General features: G+C 39.2%; 1 protein-coding gene across 1 annotated transcript in view; it reads right to left on the bottom strand.

Annotated features, from left to right (window-relative positions):
• The window catches only part of LOC107400294 (uncharacterized), a 44,966-nt gene extending 30,406 nt beyond the window's left edge, over window positions 1–14,560 (bottom strand). The window contains exons 1-4 of the mRNA XM_076544071.1: window positions 13,795–14,560; window positions 12,502–12,576; window positions 2,048–2,122; window positions 21–325 (exon numbers count right to left, since the gene is read on the bottom strand). Of these exons, the coding sequence (XP_076400186.1) occupies window positions 21–325; window positions 2,048–2,122; window positions 12,502–12,576; window positions 13,795–13,818 (479 nt within the window). The 5' untranslated portion in view covers window positions 13,819–14,560. The remainder of the gene's footprint in view (window positions 1–20; window positions 326–2,047; window positions 2,123–12,501; window positions 12,577–13,794) is intronic.
• Between the last annotated feature and the right edge of the window lie 3,765 nt (window positions 14,561–18,325).

Consider the following 18,325-nt stretch of genomic DNA (forward strand, 5'->3'; position numbering starts at 1 on the left):
ACTTCAAAATACTGGCATACTGAAAAGTTATATTCTCTCTCCTCCTCCTTCTCATCCTCCTCCTCCTCCTGCTCATCCGTCTTCTTCTTCCCCTCTTCCTCCTCCTCCTCAGTCTTCTTCGTCTTTGTCGTCTGTCTTTCTTCTTCTTCTTCTTCTTCTTCTTCTTCTTCTTCTTCTTCTTCTTCTTCTTCTTCTTCTTCTTCTTCTTCTTCTTCTTCTTCTTCTGCTTCTGCTTCTGCTTCTGCTTCTGCTTCTGCTTCTGCTTCTGCTTCTGCTTCTGCTTCTGCTTCTTCTTCTTCTTCTTCTTCATCTTCTTCTTCCTCTTCTTAAAAATAAAGTTTATTAATGATTCTTGGAATTTTAAACTCTATTGACTGCTTACTACGCCATTAATATATCTATTTTTTGTACTCACCACCACCACCCCGTCTCTGTTAATTTGCAAATTGCAGCTAACAGCACTATAAAATCTTGGTAAAATTGATCATTTTACCACATACTCCAATTGTTAAAAACAACTGTAGACCTTTCAAAACATCTAATAACCATGCCCATGATCTAATCACCTCTTTGAGGCATTGCTGATAAACTAAGCTCATATCTCACTATCAAAACTCTGTGGGCTCCCTTATATGTACCCATTGGAACTGGGCATCAAATGTCACTAATCAGAGGTGTTCCATCATGCACTATTTGCGTAATAAAGCAAGAATGTACACATAGGGTCTTTCTAAATGCTTGGCAGGCATGGGAGTACTATTTGTGATATTATGTGACTTCATTGCTCCCAAACCAAAAGCATCAAAATCTGCGTAGAAAAGAAGGCAGAAAAAGATCTAACATATTCAGAGGTAGTAGACGAATTCATAGCAACAGTGTTACTTCACCTCAAATGTATTATCAGGCATAGAAAATCAGAGACTGAGATTGGAGAGACAAGATCTACACAATTACAAATAAAACAATAAAAAAAGCATAAGGAAGAACAAGGAAATCTGGTGTGTGAATTACTTTCAAGGTAAATATGTAAAACTATCCTCTTAGCACCAGTGAATAATTGATTTCCAACAAAGCTTAGGCCTGGCCTAATGACATAAAGAGTAAAGGGCTGACTAGGAGAGAAAAACAAAAGAACTATATAGCTTGTATAGGCAAAAATAAAAGGAGAAAGGAAATCAAGCTTGGAAAGCTGAATCTGTGATGATAAATGACAACGGGTGATAACATCTTAATTTCCTGCACTACATTTTTTTTTTTTTTTTGGTTTTTTCGAGACAGGGTTTCTCTGTGTAGCTTTGCGCCTTTCCTGGAACTCGCTTTGGAGACCAGGCTGGCCTCGAACTCACAGAGATCCGCCTGCCTCTGCCTCCCGAGTGCTGGGATTAAAGGCGTGCGCCACCACCGCCCGGCTCCTGCACTACATTTTAATGTGAATGCATGCCTTGGGTGACAGGCAGGGCCTCATCAGCAAATGTCACTACCTGATATATTCATTGACACTATGGGTTGATTGTGAACACTGACAATGCCATATCAGTTCCCACAGTAACCTCCCAGGGTGAAGAAAGGAGCCTGACACCAAAATCATCTGTCATATATAAGGTCTGAAATAGATTACATTCCTAACATATGATATGGCATTTTAAATGTAACACAGCAATATCAAACTTAAAAAAGAAGCAGTTACTTCAGAAGCAGGATGCTACTTCCTGCACAGGAGACAGAGTAGGTGTCTAAGGAATCACTATAATGCTGGGAAACAAACAATCCCTGTCTTTGCTGATTTCCACAGGCTCTGACTCCTGTACATGTCAGGAGCAGTCTGTCTTGCCTATCCAATGTATAGTCGGGCTTTAGCCATACCCAGGACCCACTGTGTCCTGGAATATGGCCAAAGCCTGACTGGTAAGAGCTCACAATGTTGTCGCTTTTATAAGCACTCCTTGCTTCTGATTGAAGGACAGTGTGCATTCAAATTCATTGTAGAATAAGAACCAATAAGGACAGTGATCTCAATTTTAGCAATGGAGGCAAATCCCGAGGTTACCTTGGAGATGAACACAGGAGCTGCTGAATCATTCTTGTCTCCATTTGAATACATGTAGAAGCAGAAGCAGTGAAACTGAAAGTGGATGAGAGGGAAACAACATCATTGATCCTGAGTTCTCATTAAAATTATGAAAAGGGAAAAAACCTGTGACAAGTAGGGCATGAACATTTATCCCTCTGCTTGTTTCTACATCCTGACTATCTACACAAAATTTCCATTTCTGCCTAGAGATGGACATTTGTGAATTCTGCTGCCAGGTTCTGCTTGCTGACTGATAGTTTCTGATATATCATGATAGCTTCCCCAAGAGAAACGATTAAATAATTGAAATTCAGTAATGACCTTAGATATATATGTGTCTGTGTTTGTGTTTGTGTTTGTGTGTTTGTGTGCGTATGTGTGTGTATATAGTGCCTGAAATGGAATGCTTCTATTGTAAAAAGAGATGTGACTTTGACTCCCTGCTCTGAAAATTCCTAACTTGCATATTGTATCTTACAATGTCATGTTGATTAAGCAATACTCTGATCTATTCCTTTTAGAAAGATATATTCATGATACATATATACATTCAGCTATTGACAATTTGTCTGTTTAATTTTTTGTGTGGTTCCACACATGTCTGCATGCATTTGGCATTAATTTTGGTTCCACAGTACCAATTCATACTCATAAAATTTCCTTTTCAGGATTAATGTGTGATTATTGAAAATTTGAACAAATTCACTACATTCCCTTCACAGATTTAGTCTGTAATCACTAGTCCATCCTTTAATCATGTAGTAGCTCAATTATTTGCTATCTGTGTTCATGTAAAGCACCTGAGTATGCATGGGTATGAGACCTACTATTAGCCCATGGACAGCTTCTCAGGGCTAGAATAGTTGAGAAAATCGATCTTTCCACTTTTGTTTGCTTACCATATAATATAAGACACTCATACATTTTTCAATTCACCATTCTTTCACAAAATTATACATTATACATTATAATGTTCCCTGGTTTTCATAGTGAAAGAATTATGCATCAACATGCATCTGATGCAATTGCAAGAGTAGAGGTATGCTTAAATAACCAGCACATTTTAGTGACATGCAGAGGTGCACATCAATGTCAGATTGACAGAGAGTTTCTTCCAGGTATGTGTGGTGATATTTTTTTGTACCGTAAATAATGTGCCTGAAAATCAGAACACAGAACAAGCCAATAGATTAAATATAGAGGACAGGAAGTGGTGGTACATATCTAAAATCCTATCACTGGCGAAGCAGAGATCAGTTTGTATCTCAGCGCATTCAAAGCTAACCTGAACTACTTGGGATTGACTCAGTCTAAGGGAGAAACACAGCCAGGCATTATTGGAATACACTTTTAATTCTAGTACTCAGTTGTCATTTGACTTTAACACCTGCACATGAGATCTCACACCTTTAATCCCAGGTTTTGGGAAGCACATATACCATTAATCCCAGCACTAGGAAAGAAGTGATGGCTGGATAGACTAAGGTATATAAGGCCCAAGGACACAAGAACTAGAGTGTTTAAGCTGGATAGCTTTTCGGTAAGGAATCAGGGACATTTTTTTTTTAATATACATGATTTTTTTTAATTATTATTATTTTACGACACCATTCAGTTCAACATAATAGCCACAGATTCCCCTGTTCTCCCCCTCTCGCCCCGCCTCCCCCCAGCCCACCCCCCATTCCCACCTCCTCCAGACCAAGTTCTCCCCCGAGGACCAGGGTCGACCTGGTAGACTCAGTCCAGGCAGTTCCATTCCCCCCATCCCAGACTGAGCCAAGTGCCCCTGCATAAGTCCCAGGAATCAAACAGCCAACTCATGCAATGAGCTCAGGACCCAGCACCAATGCACAGCTGCCTCCCAAACAGATCAAGCCAAAAGACTGTCTCACCCATTCAGGGGGCCTGATCCAGTTGGGGGCCCTGCTGTGGGATGTTAATGTATGTCCTGTGGGAGCCCTTATTGGGTTCCTTGTGGCGTTACCCAGCAGGTTTGCATAGAGGATGATTAGGACCATGGGCCTGATTGCAGGTGTCTGAGGTGGTCTGCACTTGGCTGTACTGGGGGATGGTCTGTATGTCAAGTTGCTCTGATTGGTCAATAAATAAAACCTGATTGGTCGTGGCTAGGCAGGAGGTATGGGCGGGACTAACAGAGAGGAGAGATAAAAGAGCAGGAAGGCATAAGGAGACGCTGCCAGCCACTGCCAGGACAAGCAGCATGTGAAGATGCTGGTAAGCCACGAGCTGCGTGGCAAGGTATAGATTTGTAGAAATGCGTTACTTTAAGATATAGGAACAGTTAACAGGAGGCCAGCCACGACCATACAGTTTGTAAGCAATATAAGTCTCTGTGTTTACTTGGTTGGGTCTGAGCGGCTGTGGGACTGGTGGGTGACAGAGATTTGTCCTGACTGTGGGCAAGGCAGGAAAACTCTAGCAACAGGGCCCCTCAGCCTTTGGTTCATAAATCCTGTGCTTCCATTCATTTGGTTATTTGTCCCGGTGCTTTATCCAACCTTGGCTTCAACAATTCTCACTCATATAAACCCTCTTCTTTCTCACTAATTGGACTCCCAGTGCTCCACCAGGGGCCCTATCGTGGATGTCTGCATTCAGATTCCTCAGTCCTTGGATGGGGTTTATAGCATAACTATCAGGGTATCTGGCCATCCCATCACCAGAGTAGGTCAGTTCCTGCCATCTCGAGACCATTGTCAGCAGTCTTTTGCAGGGGTATCTTTGTGGATCTCCGTGGGCCTCCCTAGCTCTCTGCTTCCTCCCCATCTCACCTTCTCATGTGGTCTTCCTTTACCATGGTCTCCTATTCCTTGTTCAACGACCAACAGTCCAATTGAGAAATGGGATTTAGAATTAAACAGAGAATTCTCAACAGAGGAAACTCAAATGGCTGAAAGACATTTAAGGAATTGCTCAACATCCCTAATGATCAGGGAAATGCAAATCAAAACAACTCTGAGATACCACCTTACGCCTGTCAGAGTGGCTAAGATCAAAAACACTGAAGACATTTTATGCTGGAGAGGATGTGGAACTAGGGGAACTCTCCTCCACTGCTGGTGGGAATGCAAGCTTGTACAACCACTTTGGAAATCAATATGGCGCTTTCTCAGAAAATTGGGAATCAATCTCCCCCAAGATCCAGCTATACCACTCCTGGGAATATACCCAAGGAATGCTCAATCATACCACAAGAGCACTTGCTCAGCTATGTTCATATCAGCATTGTTTGTAATAGCCAAAACCTGGAAACAACCTAGATGCCCTTCAACTGAAGAATGGATAAATAAATTGTGGCACATATACACAATGGAATACTACTCAGCAGAGAAAAACAATGACATCATACGGTTTGCAGGCAAATGGATGGATCTAGAAAAAATCATCCTGAGTGAGGTAACCCAGACTCAGAAAGACAAATATGGTATGTACTCACTCATAGGAAGATGCTTGATGTGGAGCAAGGATGACTGGACTGCTACTCACATCACCAGTGAGGCTGCCTGGAAAACGGGACCCCCCCAAAAAAAAAACAAGGAGAAATGGAGGAGATCTACATGAACAGCTTGGTCATGAGTGGGAACAATGAAGGGCAACGGTCGAGGGAAAGAGAGTGGGAGATCCTAGCTGGATCAAGGAATCAGAGACATTTATTCAGAGATCTCATGCAGTTGGCAGAGGGAGACATGGTTGTGTCTTGTTGCTTTGTTTCTCCCATCTCTCAGAATTTACCCCAATATCAGCTTCTGGTTTTTTTTAATGAAAAAGTCTGCCTACCTACTATTTGTACAACATTTATGGATTTCACAAAATATAATAAGTAAACTGTCTATTAAAACTCAGGTATTTTACTGTAACTACCAACTGTAACACAAATCTTAAAAGTTCTTATTAATAAAAACAAATCTGAAGCCAGTAATTGGGGTGAATGCTGGAAGATCAGAGAAGCAGAACAAGCCACAGCAACCTCACATTGCCAATTACTTAGATGATCCTATTTCCTCAGAATGGAAGCCACTGAGTCCTTATCCAGAGTAAATCTACACTGAACTGCTGCTAGAAGCCTAAAAGCTTAAACAACTCTAGTTTCTGGTCTTCAAGCCTTATCTACCTTTTTGATCCCTGTCATCATTTCTTGGGACTAAAGTCTCTTGTTACCAGGCCTGGCTGTTTCCAGTGTGGCAATGAACTCAAAGAGATCCAGACAGATCTCTGCCTCTAGAATGCTAGGATAAAAGGCATGTTTGCCACCATTTTCTCGCCTCTATCTAGTGTCTGTTCTGTTCTCTGACCACAGATAAGTTAATTAGGGTGCAAATATTTTGGGGAACACAATATTACCACAACTCATTACCTATGCATTATGTCCCAAAAGTGGATGGTAATGCAGAATGTCATATTTTCATTTGTATATTCCAATGATATTTCCAAGTTCTTCATAATTTAGAGCAGTTAGCTTGCTGATATATCCATCTACATTGTGGTGTAGAGTATAAACAGAGAAACATAAAGTAACTTGAGGTATATTCCTCAGAGTACACAAACACGTTGTGTTTGTGCTACCAACACAAATTTCATATCTCTGAAGCAATCCTTTTTCTTCCACCACTTTCAAACTTGTTTGTCTGTCGGATTCCTGGATAAAAACATTAAGATCAAGCCAGTATCTCCACACTTCTTTTGTAATCCCTCATTCATAGAATAAGAGCTACACTGAGGAATGTTCTGCACATCAAAATATCTAAATGTTGAAAAGTTTCATTCTCTCTTTAACAACTTCTTTTTAAAAAACAAGGTCCTTTTAACACTGCTTGGCACCCTTAAGCTTCTATGGACTGCTTACTAATATACTAATAGAGCAATTATTCCTACTAATACTACCTAGGTCCATTACTTTGCAAACTGCAGCCTACATCACTATAAAAAAATCTCAGCAAACATGATAATTTTACCATCATCTCCAATTGTTAAAACCAAGTGTACACCCTTCAAACACTTACTATCCAAACCTATGGTATAATCAATTCTCAAGCAACATTGCTGGTAAAGATACCTCAGATGTCACTAGGAAAATTCTATGGGCTCCTATATATGTACCCAGTGGATGTCGGCATCAAAAGTATCTAATCAGAGGTGTTCCATCATGCACTATTTGGGAAATAAAGCAAGAATACACATGCGGGGTCTCTCTATATACATGGCAAACATGGGTGTACTATGTTTGATGTTACTTGGCTTCATCTCTCCCACCCAGAAAGCATCAATAGTCTATGTTGAAGACAAGGCAGAAAAAAATCTAACCAATTCAGAGGGGACAGATTTATCTGTAAGAACAGTTTTATCTAGGGTGCAATGTGTAGAAGACATTGTAATTCACAGGCTGAGGATACAGAGAAAAGATCTGAAAAGTTACACAACAAACAAACAAACAAATCATAACTAGGAACAAAGGCATCTGTTGTGCAAATTACTTAGAAGGTAAATATGTAATACCATCCTCTCAGCAGCAGTAAATACTGATTTTCAAGAAACCTCAGGCCTGGCATGATTACATAAATAGGAATGGGCTGACTAGGGAAGAAGAACAAAAGAACTACAGCTTGTATATAATAAAATACAAGGGGACTGCAAATCACGCTTGGAAAGTTGAATCTGTGATGATAAATGACAACGGGATGATAACATCTTAATTTCCTGCAATACATTTTATTGTGAATGCATGCCTTGGGTGACAGGTAGGGTCTCATCAGCAAATGTCAGTGCCTGCTGTATTCATAGACACTAAGGGTTGCTTGTGAACAAAGATGATGTCATAAAAGTTCCCATAGTGACTTCCCATTAAGAAGAAAGGAGCCTGACTCCACTAGTGTCTCTCAATACAAACGTCTGAAATGGAGTATATTCCTAACAGATGATACAGCATTTCTAGTCTGACACAGCAATATCAATCTTAAAAAAGAAGCAGTTGCTTCAGAAGCAGGATGCTACTTCCTGCACAGAGAACAGAGGAGGTGACTGGGAGTCATAATGCAGGGAATAAAACAATCCCTGCCTATGCTGATTTCAACAGGTTCTGACTCCTGTACATGTCAGAAGCAGTCTGCTTTATCTATCCAATATATAGTCGGGCTTTGGTCTTTTCCAGAACCCACTGTGTCCTGGAAAATGGCCAGAGCCTGACTGGTAAGAGCTCCCAATGCTGTCACTTTTATAAGCACTCCTTGCGTCTGATTGAAGGACAGTGTGCATTCAAATTCATCTTAGAATAAGAACCAATAAGGACAGTGATCTCATTTTCAGTAATGGAGGCAAATCATGAGGTTACCTTGGAGATGAACAAGGGAGCTGCTGACTCATTCTTGTCTCCCACCTGAATATATGTAGAAGCAGAAGCATCAAAACTGAAAGTGGATGAGAGGAGAAAGAACGTACTTGATCCTGAGTTCTCATTCCAATATTAAAAGGAAAAAAAAACCTGTGGCAAGTGGGGCATGATCATTTATCCCTTGTGTGTTTCTATCTCTTGCCTATCTACATGAAAGCCTCCATTTCTGCCTATTGATGGACGATTGTGATTCTCTGTTGCCAGTTTCTGCTTGCTGCTGCCAGTTTCTGATATGATATGGCAGCTTCCCCAAGAGAAATGATTAAATGCTTGAAATTAAGTTGTGACATGATATATATATATATATATATATATATATATATATATATACTGTATATATACATATACATATACATGTACATATACATATACAGTGTATGTGTATGTGTAAATAGTGCCTGAAATGGGATGTTTGTATTGTTAATACAGATGTGACTTTGAAGACCTGCTAAGAATATCCCTAATATCCATATCATAGCTTGCAGTGTCATGTTTATTAAGCCATAATCTGATGTATTCCTTTTAGAAAGATATATTCATGATACATATATACCATCAGCAATTGCATATTTGTTTGCTTCATTTATTGATTTTTTGTGTGGTTCCACACATATCTGCATGCATTTGGCATTAATTTTGGTTCCACAGTGCCAATCCATACTCATAAAATTTCCTGTTCAGGATTAATGTGTGATTACTCATATTTTGAACAAATTCACTACATTACTATCACAGATATAGTCTGCAATTGCTCCTCCATCCTTTGATTTTTTACTTACTCTATTTTTTGTTATCTGTGTTCATGTAAAGTACCTGAGTATGTATGTGTATGATAACAAATATTAGCCCATTGGCAGCATCTCAGGGCCAGAATAGTGGAGAAAATCTATCTTTCCACCCTTGTCAGCTTATTAAATAATATAAGTCAATCATACATTTTTCACTTCACCATTCTTCCACAGGATACATTAGAATGTTCCCTGGATTTCATAGTGAAAGAATTATGCATCAACATGCAGTTGATGCAATTGCAAGAATAGAGTTATGCTTAAATAGCCAGCACATTTTAGTGGCATGCAGAGTTGCACACCAATGTCACACTGATATAGCGTTTCCTCCCGGTATGAATGGTGATATATTGTGAACCCAAATAATGTGTGTGAATATCACAGCAGAGGACACTCCAATAGATTAAACATAGTGGTTCCATATACATGAAATAATATCACTGGGGAAGCCGTGATCTATTTTTTTTCTGACAGCCTTCAAAGCTGCCATGGGCTAAATATGGATAGACTCAGTCTAGGAGAGAAACAAAGACAGGCATTGTTGGAATATACCTTTAAGTTGAATGCTTGGTTGTCATTTGCCTTAACACCTACACTTGAGATCTCACACATTTAATCACAGTAATTGAAAGGTGCATATGCCATTAATCCCAGCACTAGGAAAGGAGTGATGGCTGGGCAGACAAAGGTGTATAAGGCCTTACGATAAAGGAACTAGAGGCTTTTTGCCTGGATAGCTTTCATCTAAGGACTCAGAGACATTCATTCAGAGGATTAATGGAGTTGGAAAAATGAGACATGGCAATGGATTATTCCTTTGTTTCTCCCATCTGTCATAATTTACCCCAATATGAGCTTCTTGTTTTTTGTTTGTTTTGTTTTTATTTAAAATCCATCTACTACTTGTACAACAGTTTTGGCATTTGCCAAATATTTTACGCAAACTGTCCATTAAAACTCAGGGATTTTATTTTCACTATCCACTACCTATGTCTTCACTACAAGAATTGGATAGTGATGCAAAATATCATATTTTGATTTGTATATTCTAATAATTTTTCCAAGTTCTCCATAATTTTGAACAGTTAGCTTGCTGATATACCCATCTACATTGTGGAGTAGACTATATTCAGGAATACATAAAGTATCTTGATGGATATTCCTCAGAAAACACACACATATTGTGATTATGCAACCAATAACTCCATGAATTTTCTTTCTCTGACTCTATCCTTTTTTTCCATCACTTCCAAACTTGGTTTTCTGCTTCCTAGATAAAAATATAGTATCTCAACACTCCTTTTGTAATCCCTCATACATCCATCAAGAGCTACACTGTTGAATGTCCTGCACTTCAAAATATTGGAATACTGAAAATTTATGTTTTCTCTTCTTCTTCTTCTTCTTCTTCTTCTTCTTCTTCTTCTTCTTCTTCTTCTTCTTCTTCTTCTTCTTCTTCTTCTTCTTCTCCTCCTCCTCCTCCTCCTCCTCCTCCTCCTCCTCCTCCTTCTTCTTCTTCAAACTAATGTCATTCTAACACTTCTGGCATGATGAAGCTTCTATTGACTGCTTACTAATCCATTAATACAGCCATTATTTCCACTCATATCCTCCTGGTTCTGTGAATTAAAAAATTGCAGCTAGAAGAACTATAAAAATGTCAGTAAAATTGATAAATTTACCACCATCTCCAATTGTTAAAAACAAGTGTAGATGCCTCAAAACACTAAGTAATGAGGCCCATGGTCTAATCAGATCTAATTCAACCTTGCTGGAAAAGCAAGCTCAGATCTCACTAGCAAAACACCTTGGGCTCCAATATATGTACCCTTTCAATGTTGGCATCAAATGTCTCTAATCAGCGGTGTTCAATCATCCACTATTTATGAAATAATGCAAGAATGTGCATGAGGGTTCTTTCTATATGCCTGTCAGGCTTCGCTCTACTGTGTGTGATGTTACTTGACTTCATCTCTCCCACCCAGAAAGCATCAATATTCTATGTCAAAGAGAAGGCAGAAAAAATTCTAACAGATTCAAAGGTGGTAGATGAATTTGTGGGAACAGTGCTATCTAGTGTCCAATGTATTGTAAGACATCGGAATTCAGAAGCTGAGGTTACAGAGACAAGATCTGCACACTTACATAAAAAAATCCTAACGAAGAACAAAGAATCTGGTGTGTGAATAACTTAGAAGGGAAATATGTAATACCATCCTCTCGACACCAGTAAATAACTGATTTCCAAAGAAAGTTCAAGCCTGGCTTCATGACAAAAAGAGGAATGGGATGACTAGAAAAGACGAACAAAAGAACTACAGCTTGCATTTTCCAAAATACAAGGAGAATTCAAATCAAGCTTGCAACGTTGAATCTGTGAGTATAAATGACAACAGGATGAAACATCTTAATATCCTGCACTATAATTTATAGTGATTGAAGGTAGGGTCTCAACAGCAAATACCACTGTGTGATATATTCATAGACTCTAAAGTTTCTTGTGAACACTGACATTGCCAAAATACAAGGAGAATGCAAATCAAGCTTGCAACGTTGAATCTGTGAGTATAAATGACAACAGGATGATAACAGTTTAATATCCTGCAATACATTTTATTGTGAACGTCTGAATTTTGTGACAGGTAGGGTCTCAGCAACAAATTTCACTGCATGATATATTCATAGACTCTAAGGTTTCTTGTGAACACTGATAATGCCAGAGTAGTTCCCACTGTATCGCCCCAGGGTGAAGAAAGGAGCCTGACTCCACTAGCATCTGTCATATACTAAGGTATGCAATGGCCTACCTTGTTAACAGATGATACAGCACTTCAAATCTGACACAGCAATATCAAACCTTAACAGAGAAGCAGTTGCTTCAAAAGCATGATGCTACTTCCTGCACAGGAGACAGAGCAGGTGACTAGGACTTATAAGGCTGGGAATGAAACAATCCCTGCCTTTGCTTATTTCCTCACGCTCTGACTCCTGTACATCTCAGAAGCAGTCTGCCTTGCCTATCCAATGTATAGTCGGGCTTTAGCAACACCCAGGACCCACTGTGTCCTGGAATATGGCCAGAGCCTGACTGGTAAGACATCGCAATGCTGTCACTTTTATAAGCACTCCTTGCTTCTGATTGAAGGACAGTGTGCATTCAAATTCATCGGGGAATACGAACCAATAAGGACAGTGATCTCAGTTCTAGCAATGGAAGCAAAACCTGAGGTTACCTTGAAGATGAACACAGGAGCTGCTGACTCATTCTTGTCTCCCTCTGAATACATGTACCAGCAGAAGCAGCAAAACTGAAAGTGGACGAGAGGGAAAGAACGTAATTGATCCTGATTCCTCACTCCAATTATCAAAAAGAAAAATACAACCAGTGTCATGTAGGGTGTGATCATTTATCCCTCTGCTGGTGTCCACATCCTGCCTATCTACACGAAAGCCTCCGTTTCTGCCTAGAGATGGACAATTGTGATTCTCTGCTGCCAGTTGCTTCTTGCTGTTGACAGTTTCTGATATGACATGTTAGCTTCCCCAACAGAAATGATTAAATGCTTGAAATTCAGTTGTGACATGAGCTATATATATATATATATATATATATATATATATATATATATATGTGTGTGTGTGTGTGTGTGTGTGTGTGTGTGTGTTCACGTGTGTGCACATATGTGTGCATGTGTGTGTGTTTGTGTGTGTGTGTGTACATTGTGCTTGAAAATGGATGTTTGTATTGTAAATACAGATATGACTTTGAAGACTTGCTCTGAACATTCCTAAATTGCATATCCTATCTTACAGTGTCATGTTGATTAAGGAATAATCTGATGTTTTCCTTTTAGAAAGATATATTCATGATACATATATACCTTAGGCAATTGGACATTTGTCTGTTTGATTTTTGGTGTAGTTCTACACATGTCTGCATGCATTTGGAATTAATTTTGGTTTCACGGTACCACTTCACAGTCTTAAAATTTCCTCTTCAGTATTAACACATAACTATTGAAATTTTGAACAAATTTATTGCATACCCTTCACTAGAGTCTCTCTAGTCTGCAATTACTACTCCATCCTTTGATCATGTACTTGCTCTATTTTTGGTTATCTGGTTTATGTAAATCATCTGATTATGCATAGGTTTGAGAATATCTACTAGCCCATGGGCAGAATACCAGGGCTAGAATAGTGGAGAAAATCTCTCTTTCCACTTTTGTCTGCTTACTAAAGAATGTAAGCCAATCATATATTTTTCAATTCACCATTCTTCCACATGATACACTAGAATGTTCCCCGGGCTTTATAGTGAAAGTATTATCCATGAATATGCAGCTGATACAGTTTCCAGAGTACAGGTATGCTTAAATAGCCATCACATTTTATTCGCATGCAGAGATGCACATCAAAGTCAGATAGAGATAGTGTTTCTCTCACGTATTGTGGTCATATATTTTGTTCCCTAAAGTTTGTGCCTGAAGACCAGAACACAGAACAAGCCACTAGAGTAAACATACAGGCAAGGAAGTGGTGGCAAACATCTGAAATCCAATCACTTGGGAAGCAGAGATCTGTGTGTATCTCTGAGCCTTCAAAGCAATGCAGGATTAGATGAGATTGATTCAATCTAAGGGAGAAACAAAGCCAGGCATTATTGGAATACACCTTTAATTCTAGTACTTGGTGGTCATTTGCCTTTAATACCTGCACTTGAGATCTTACACTTTTAATCCCAGGATTTGGGAAGCACATAAGCCATTAATCCCAGCACTAGGAAAGTAGTGATGGCTGGACACACTAAGGTAGATAAGACCCGAGGAAACAGGAACTAGAGGTTATTCACCTGGATAGCTTTTGGCTAAGGACTCAGAGACATTCATTCAGAGGATTCATGGAGTTGGCAGAGTGAGACATGGCAGTGTCTTGTTCTTTTGTTTTTCCCATGTATCAGAATTTTACCCAAAATCAGCTTCTGAGGTATTATCTTTAATTAAAAAGTCCATCTACTATTTGTACACAGTTATGAAATTCCCATAATATGTTAAGCAAACTGTCCAGTAATACTCTGGTATTTTACTCTCACTATCCACTCACTATGCCTTTGTCCTAGAATTGGGTGGTAATAAAAATGCCATATTTTCATTTGTATATTCTAATAATATTTCCAAGTTCTTCATAATTCTGAAGAGTTAATTTCAGATATATTCAAATACATTATGGTGTAGACTATGTTCAGGAAAGCATAAATTAATTTGATGGATATTCCTCATAAAACACACACGTTTTGTGATTATGCAAATAATAACTTCATAAATTTCCTATCTCTGATGCTATCCTTGTTTTCCACCACTTTCAAACGTGGGCGTCTGCTTCCTAGATCAAAATATCGATCAACCCAGTATCTTCACACTTCTTTCAATGTATCTCATACAATGAACAAGAGCTATACTGAGTAAATATCCTAGACTTCAAAATATCAAAATATGAAAAGTTATGTACTCTGTTATTCTTTTTAAAAAATAATGACATTTTAACATTTCTTAGCATGATGAAGCTTCTATTGACTGCTTACTAATCCATTAATATAGCTATTTTGTTACTAATACTCTCCTGGCACTGTTAATTTCAAACTGCAACTAACAGCACTATAAAAACTATCCCTAAAATTGATAAATTTACCGTCATCTCCAATTGTCATAAAGAATTGTAGATGCTTCAAAACACTTAGTAATCAGCCCCATGGTCTAATCAAGTCTTACACAGCCTTTCTGGTAAAGCAAGCTCAGGTCTCATATCAAAAGTCTTTGGGTTCCCATATATGTTGGATCTGGGCATCAAATGTCTCTAACCAGGGTCTTCCTTCTTGAACTAGATGGGAAATAAAGCAAGGATGTTCAGTTGCATTCTCTCTATATGCCTGGCAGATTTGGGTATACTATTAGTGATGTTACTTGACTTCATCTCTCCAACCCAGAAAGCATCAATATTCTATGTTGTAAAGAAGGCAGAAAAAAAAATCTAACAGATACAGAGGTAGTAGATGAATCCTTAGGAACAGTGTTATCTAAATTCCAATGTATTATAAGACAGAGGAGTTCATAGGCAGAGGTTACAGAGACAAGATCTGCACACTTATAGAATGAACCAAAAAAAAGGAAACAGACAAACAAATTATAACCAAGAAACAAGAAAACTGGAGTATGAATTATTTAGAAGGTAAATCCATCCACTCAGCACCACTAAATAATTGATTTACAACAAATCTTAGGTCTGGCCTCATGAAATAAAGAGGAATGGGCTAGGGCTTTTAAATGGCAAAATACAAGGGGACTTCGAATCAAGCTGGGAGAGATTAATCTGTGATGATAAATTGCAACAGGGTGATCAAAACTTAATTTATTGTACTACATTTAATTGTGAAAGCATGCCTTTTTATGATAGTTAAGATTTCTTCAACAAATGTCACTAAATATTATATACCAAAACTCTAGAGGTTGTTAGTGAACACTCACTATGCCATTATAGTTCCCACAGTAGCTTCCCAGGTGGAAGAAAGGAACCTGACTCTGCCAGTACCTCTCATATACTAATGTCTGCAATGGACTACCTTCCTAACAGATGATACAGCATTTTAAGTCTGACACAGCAATATCAAATCTTAACAGAGAAGCAGTTGCTTCAGAAGCAGGATGCTCTTTCCTGCATAGGACCAAGAGCAGGTGACTAGTACTTATAAGGCTGGGAATCAAACAATCCCTGCTTTTGCTGGGATTTCCACAGGCTCTGACTCCTGTACATGTCAGGAGCAGTCTGCCTTGCCTATCCAATGTATAGTTGGGATTTAGCCACACCCAGGACCCACTTTGTCCTGGAATATGGCCAGGCCTGATTGGTAAGAACTCCCAATGTTGTCTCTTTTATAAGCACTCTTTGCTTCTGATTGAAGGACAGTGTGCATTCAAATTCATCATAGAACAAGAACCAATAAGTTCATTGATCTCAATTCCAGCAATGAAGGCAAATCCTGAGGTTACCTTGGAGATGAACACAGGAGGTGCAGCCTCATTCTTGTCTCACACCTGAATACATGTAGCAGCAGAAGGAGTGAAACTGAAGTGTATGAGAGAGAAAGAATGAAATTGATCCTGAGTTCTCACTCCAATTATCAAAAGGAAAAAAAAACTGTGGCCAGTGGTGGGTGATCATTTATCCCTCTGCTTGTGTCTACATCCTGCCTATCTACATGAAAGCTTCCTTTTCTGCCTAGAGATGGAGGATTGTGATTCTCTGCTGCCAGTTGCTGCTTGATGCTGACAGTTTCTTTTTTTTTTTTTTTTTTTTTTTTTTTTTTTTTTTTTTTTTTTTTTTTTTTTTTTTTTTTTTTTGGTTTTTCGAGACAGGGTTTCTCTGTGTAGCTTTGCGCCTTTCCTGGGACTCACTTGGTAGCCCAGGCTGGCCTCGAACTCACAGAGATCCGCCTGCCTCTGCCTCCCGAGTGCTGGGATTAAAGGCGTGCGCCACCAACGCCCGGCTGATGCTGACAGTTTCTGATATGACATTTTAGCTTCCCCAACAGAAATGATTAAATGCTTTAATTCAGTTTTTACAAGAACAGTGTATATATACATATACATATATACATACATATATATGGAAATATACACAGACACACACACACACACACACACACACACACACACATATGTGTGGTTTTACATGAATACCTGAAATGGGATGATTGTATTGAAAATAGGGAGGTGACTTTTTAGAACCTGCTGTGAAAATCCCCAATTTGCATATCATAGTTTAAAGTGTCATGTTGATTAAGCAATAATCTGATATATTCCTTTCAGAAAGTAAACTCATAATGCATATATACCTTCAGCAATTGCACATTTGTCTGTTTGATTTTTGGTGTGGTTCCACACATGTCTGCATGTCTTTTGCATTAATTTTGGTTTTTCAGTTGCAATTCACACTCATACAATTTCCTGTTCAGTAAAATGTGATTATTGAAATTTTGAACAAATTCGCTACATTCCCTTCATTATAATTAGCCCTCAAGGACTACCCCATCCTTTGATCATGTACATGTTCTCCTTTTTTTTTTAATTTATTTTATAACACCATTCAGTTCAGCATAATAGCCACAGATTTCCCTGTTCTCCTCCTCTTGCCCCCTCCCCCTCCCCCCCAGCCCACCCCCCATTCCCACCTCCTCCAGATCAAGGTCTCCCCCGAGGACCGGGGTCGTCCTGGTAGACTCAGTCCAGGCAGGTCCAGTCCCACCCTCCCAAACTGAGCCAAGCGTCCCTGCATAAGTCCCAGGATTCAAACAGTCAACTCATGCAACGAGCCCAGGACCCGGCACCAACACACAGCTGCCTCCCAAACAGATCAAGCCAAATGACTGTCTCACCCATTCAGGGGGCCTGATCCAGTTGGGGGCCCCTCATCCTTTGGTTCATAGATCCTCTGCTTCCATTCATTTGGTTATTTGTCCCTGTGCTTTATCCAACCTTGGCTTCAACAATTCTCGCTCATATAAACCCTCTTCTTTCTCACTAGACTCCCATCAGAATAATACCTGATTTCTCAATGAAGACTTTGAAAGCCAGAAGGACCTGAACAGATGTAATGCAGACACTAAGAGACCATGGATGTCAGCCCAGACTAATATACCCAGCAAAACTTTCAATCATCATAGACAGAAGGAACAAGACATTCGAAGACAAAGGCAGATTTAAACAATACCTATCCACAAACCCAGCCCTACAGAAAGCACTAGAAGGAAAATTCCAATCGAAGGAAGTCAGATACACACTCGAAAACACAGGCAATAGATAAAGCCACAACAGTAAACCCCAAAGAAGGGAAGTACACACACACTACCACCAAAAATAACAGGGATGAATAATCACTGGTCATTAATATCCCTTAAAATCAACGGACTTAATTCACCTATAAAAAGACATAGACTTACAGAATGGATATGAAAGCAGGACCCATCTTTCTGCTGCATACAAGAAACACATCTCAAATTCAAAG

Source organism: Peromyscus maniculatus, chromosome 1, assembly GCF_049852395.1.
Source record: "Peromyscus maniculatus bairdii isolate BWxNUB_F1_BW_parent chromosome 1, HU_Pman_BW_mat_3.1, whole genome shotgun sequence".
Lineage (NCBI taxonomy): Eukaryota > Metazoa > Chordata > Mammalia > Rodentia > Cricetidae > Peromyscus > Peromyscus maniculatus.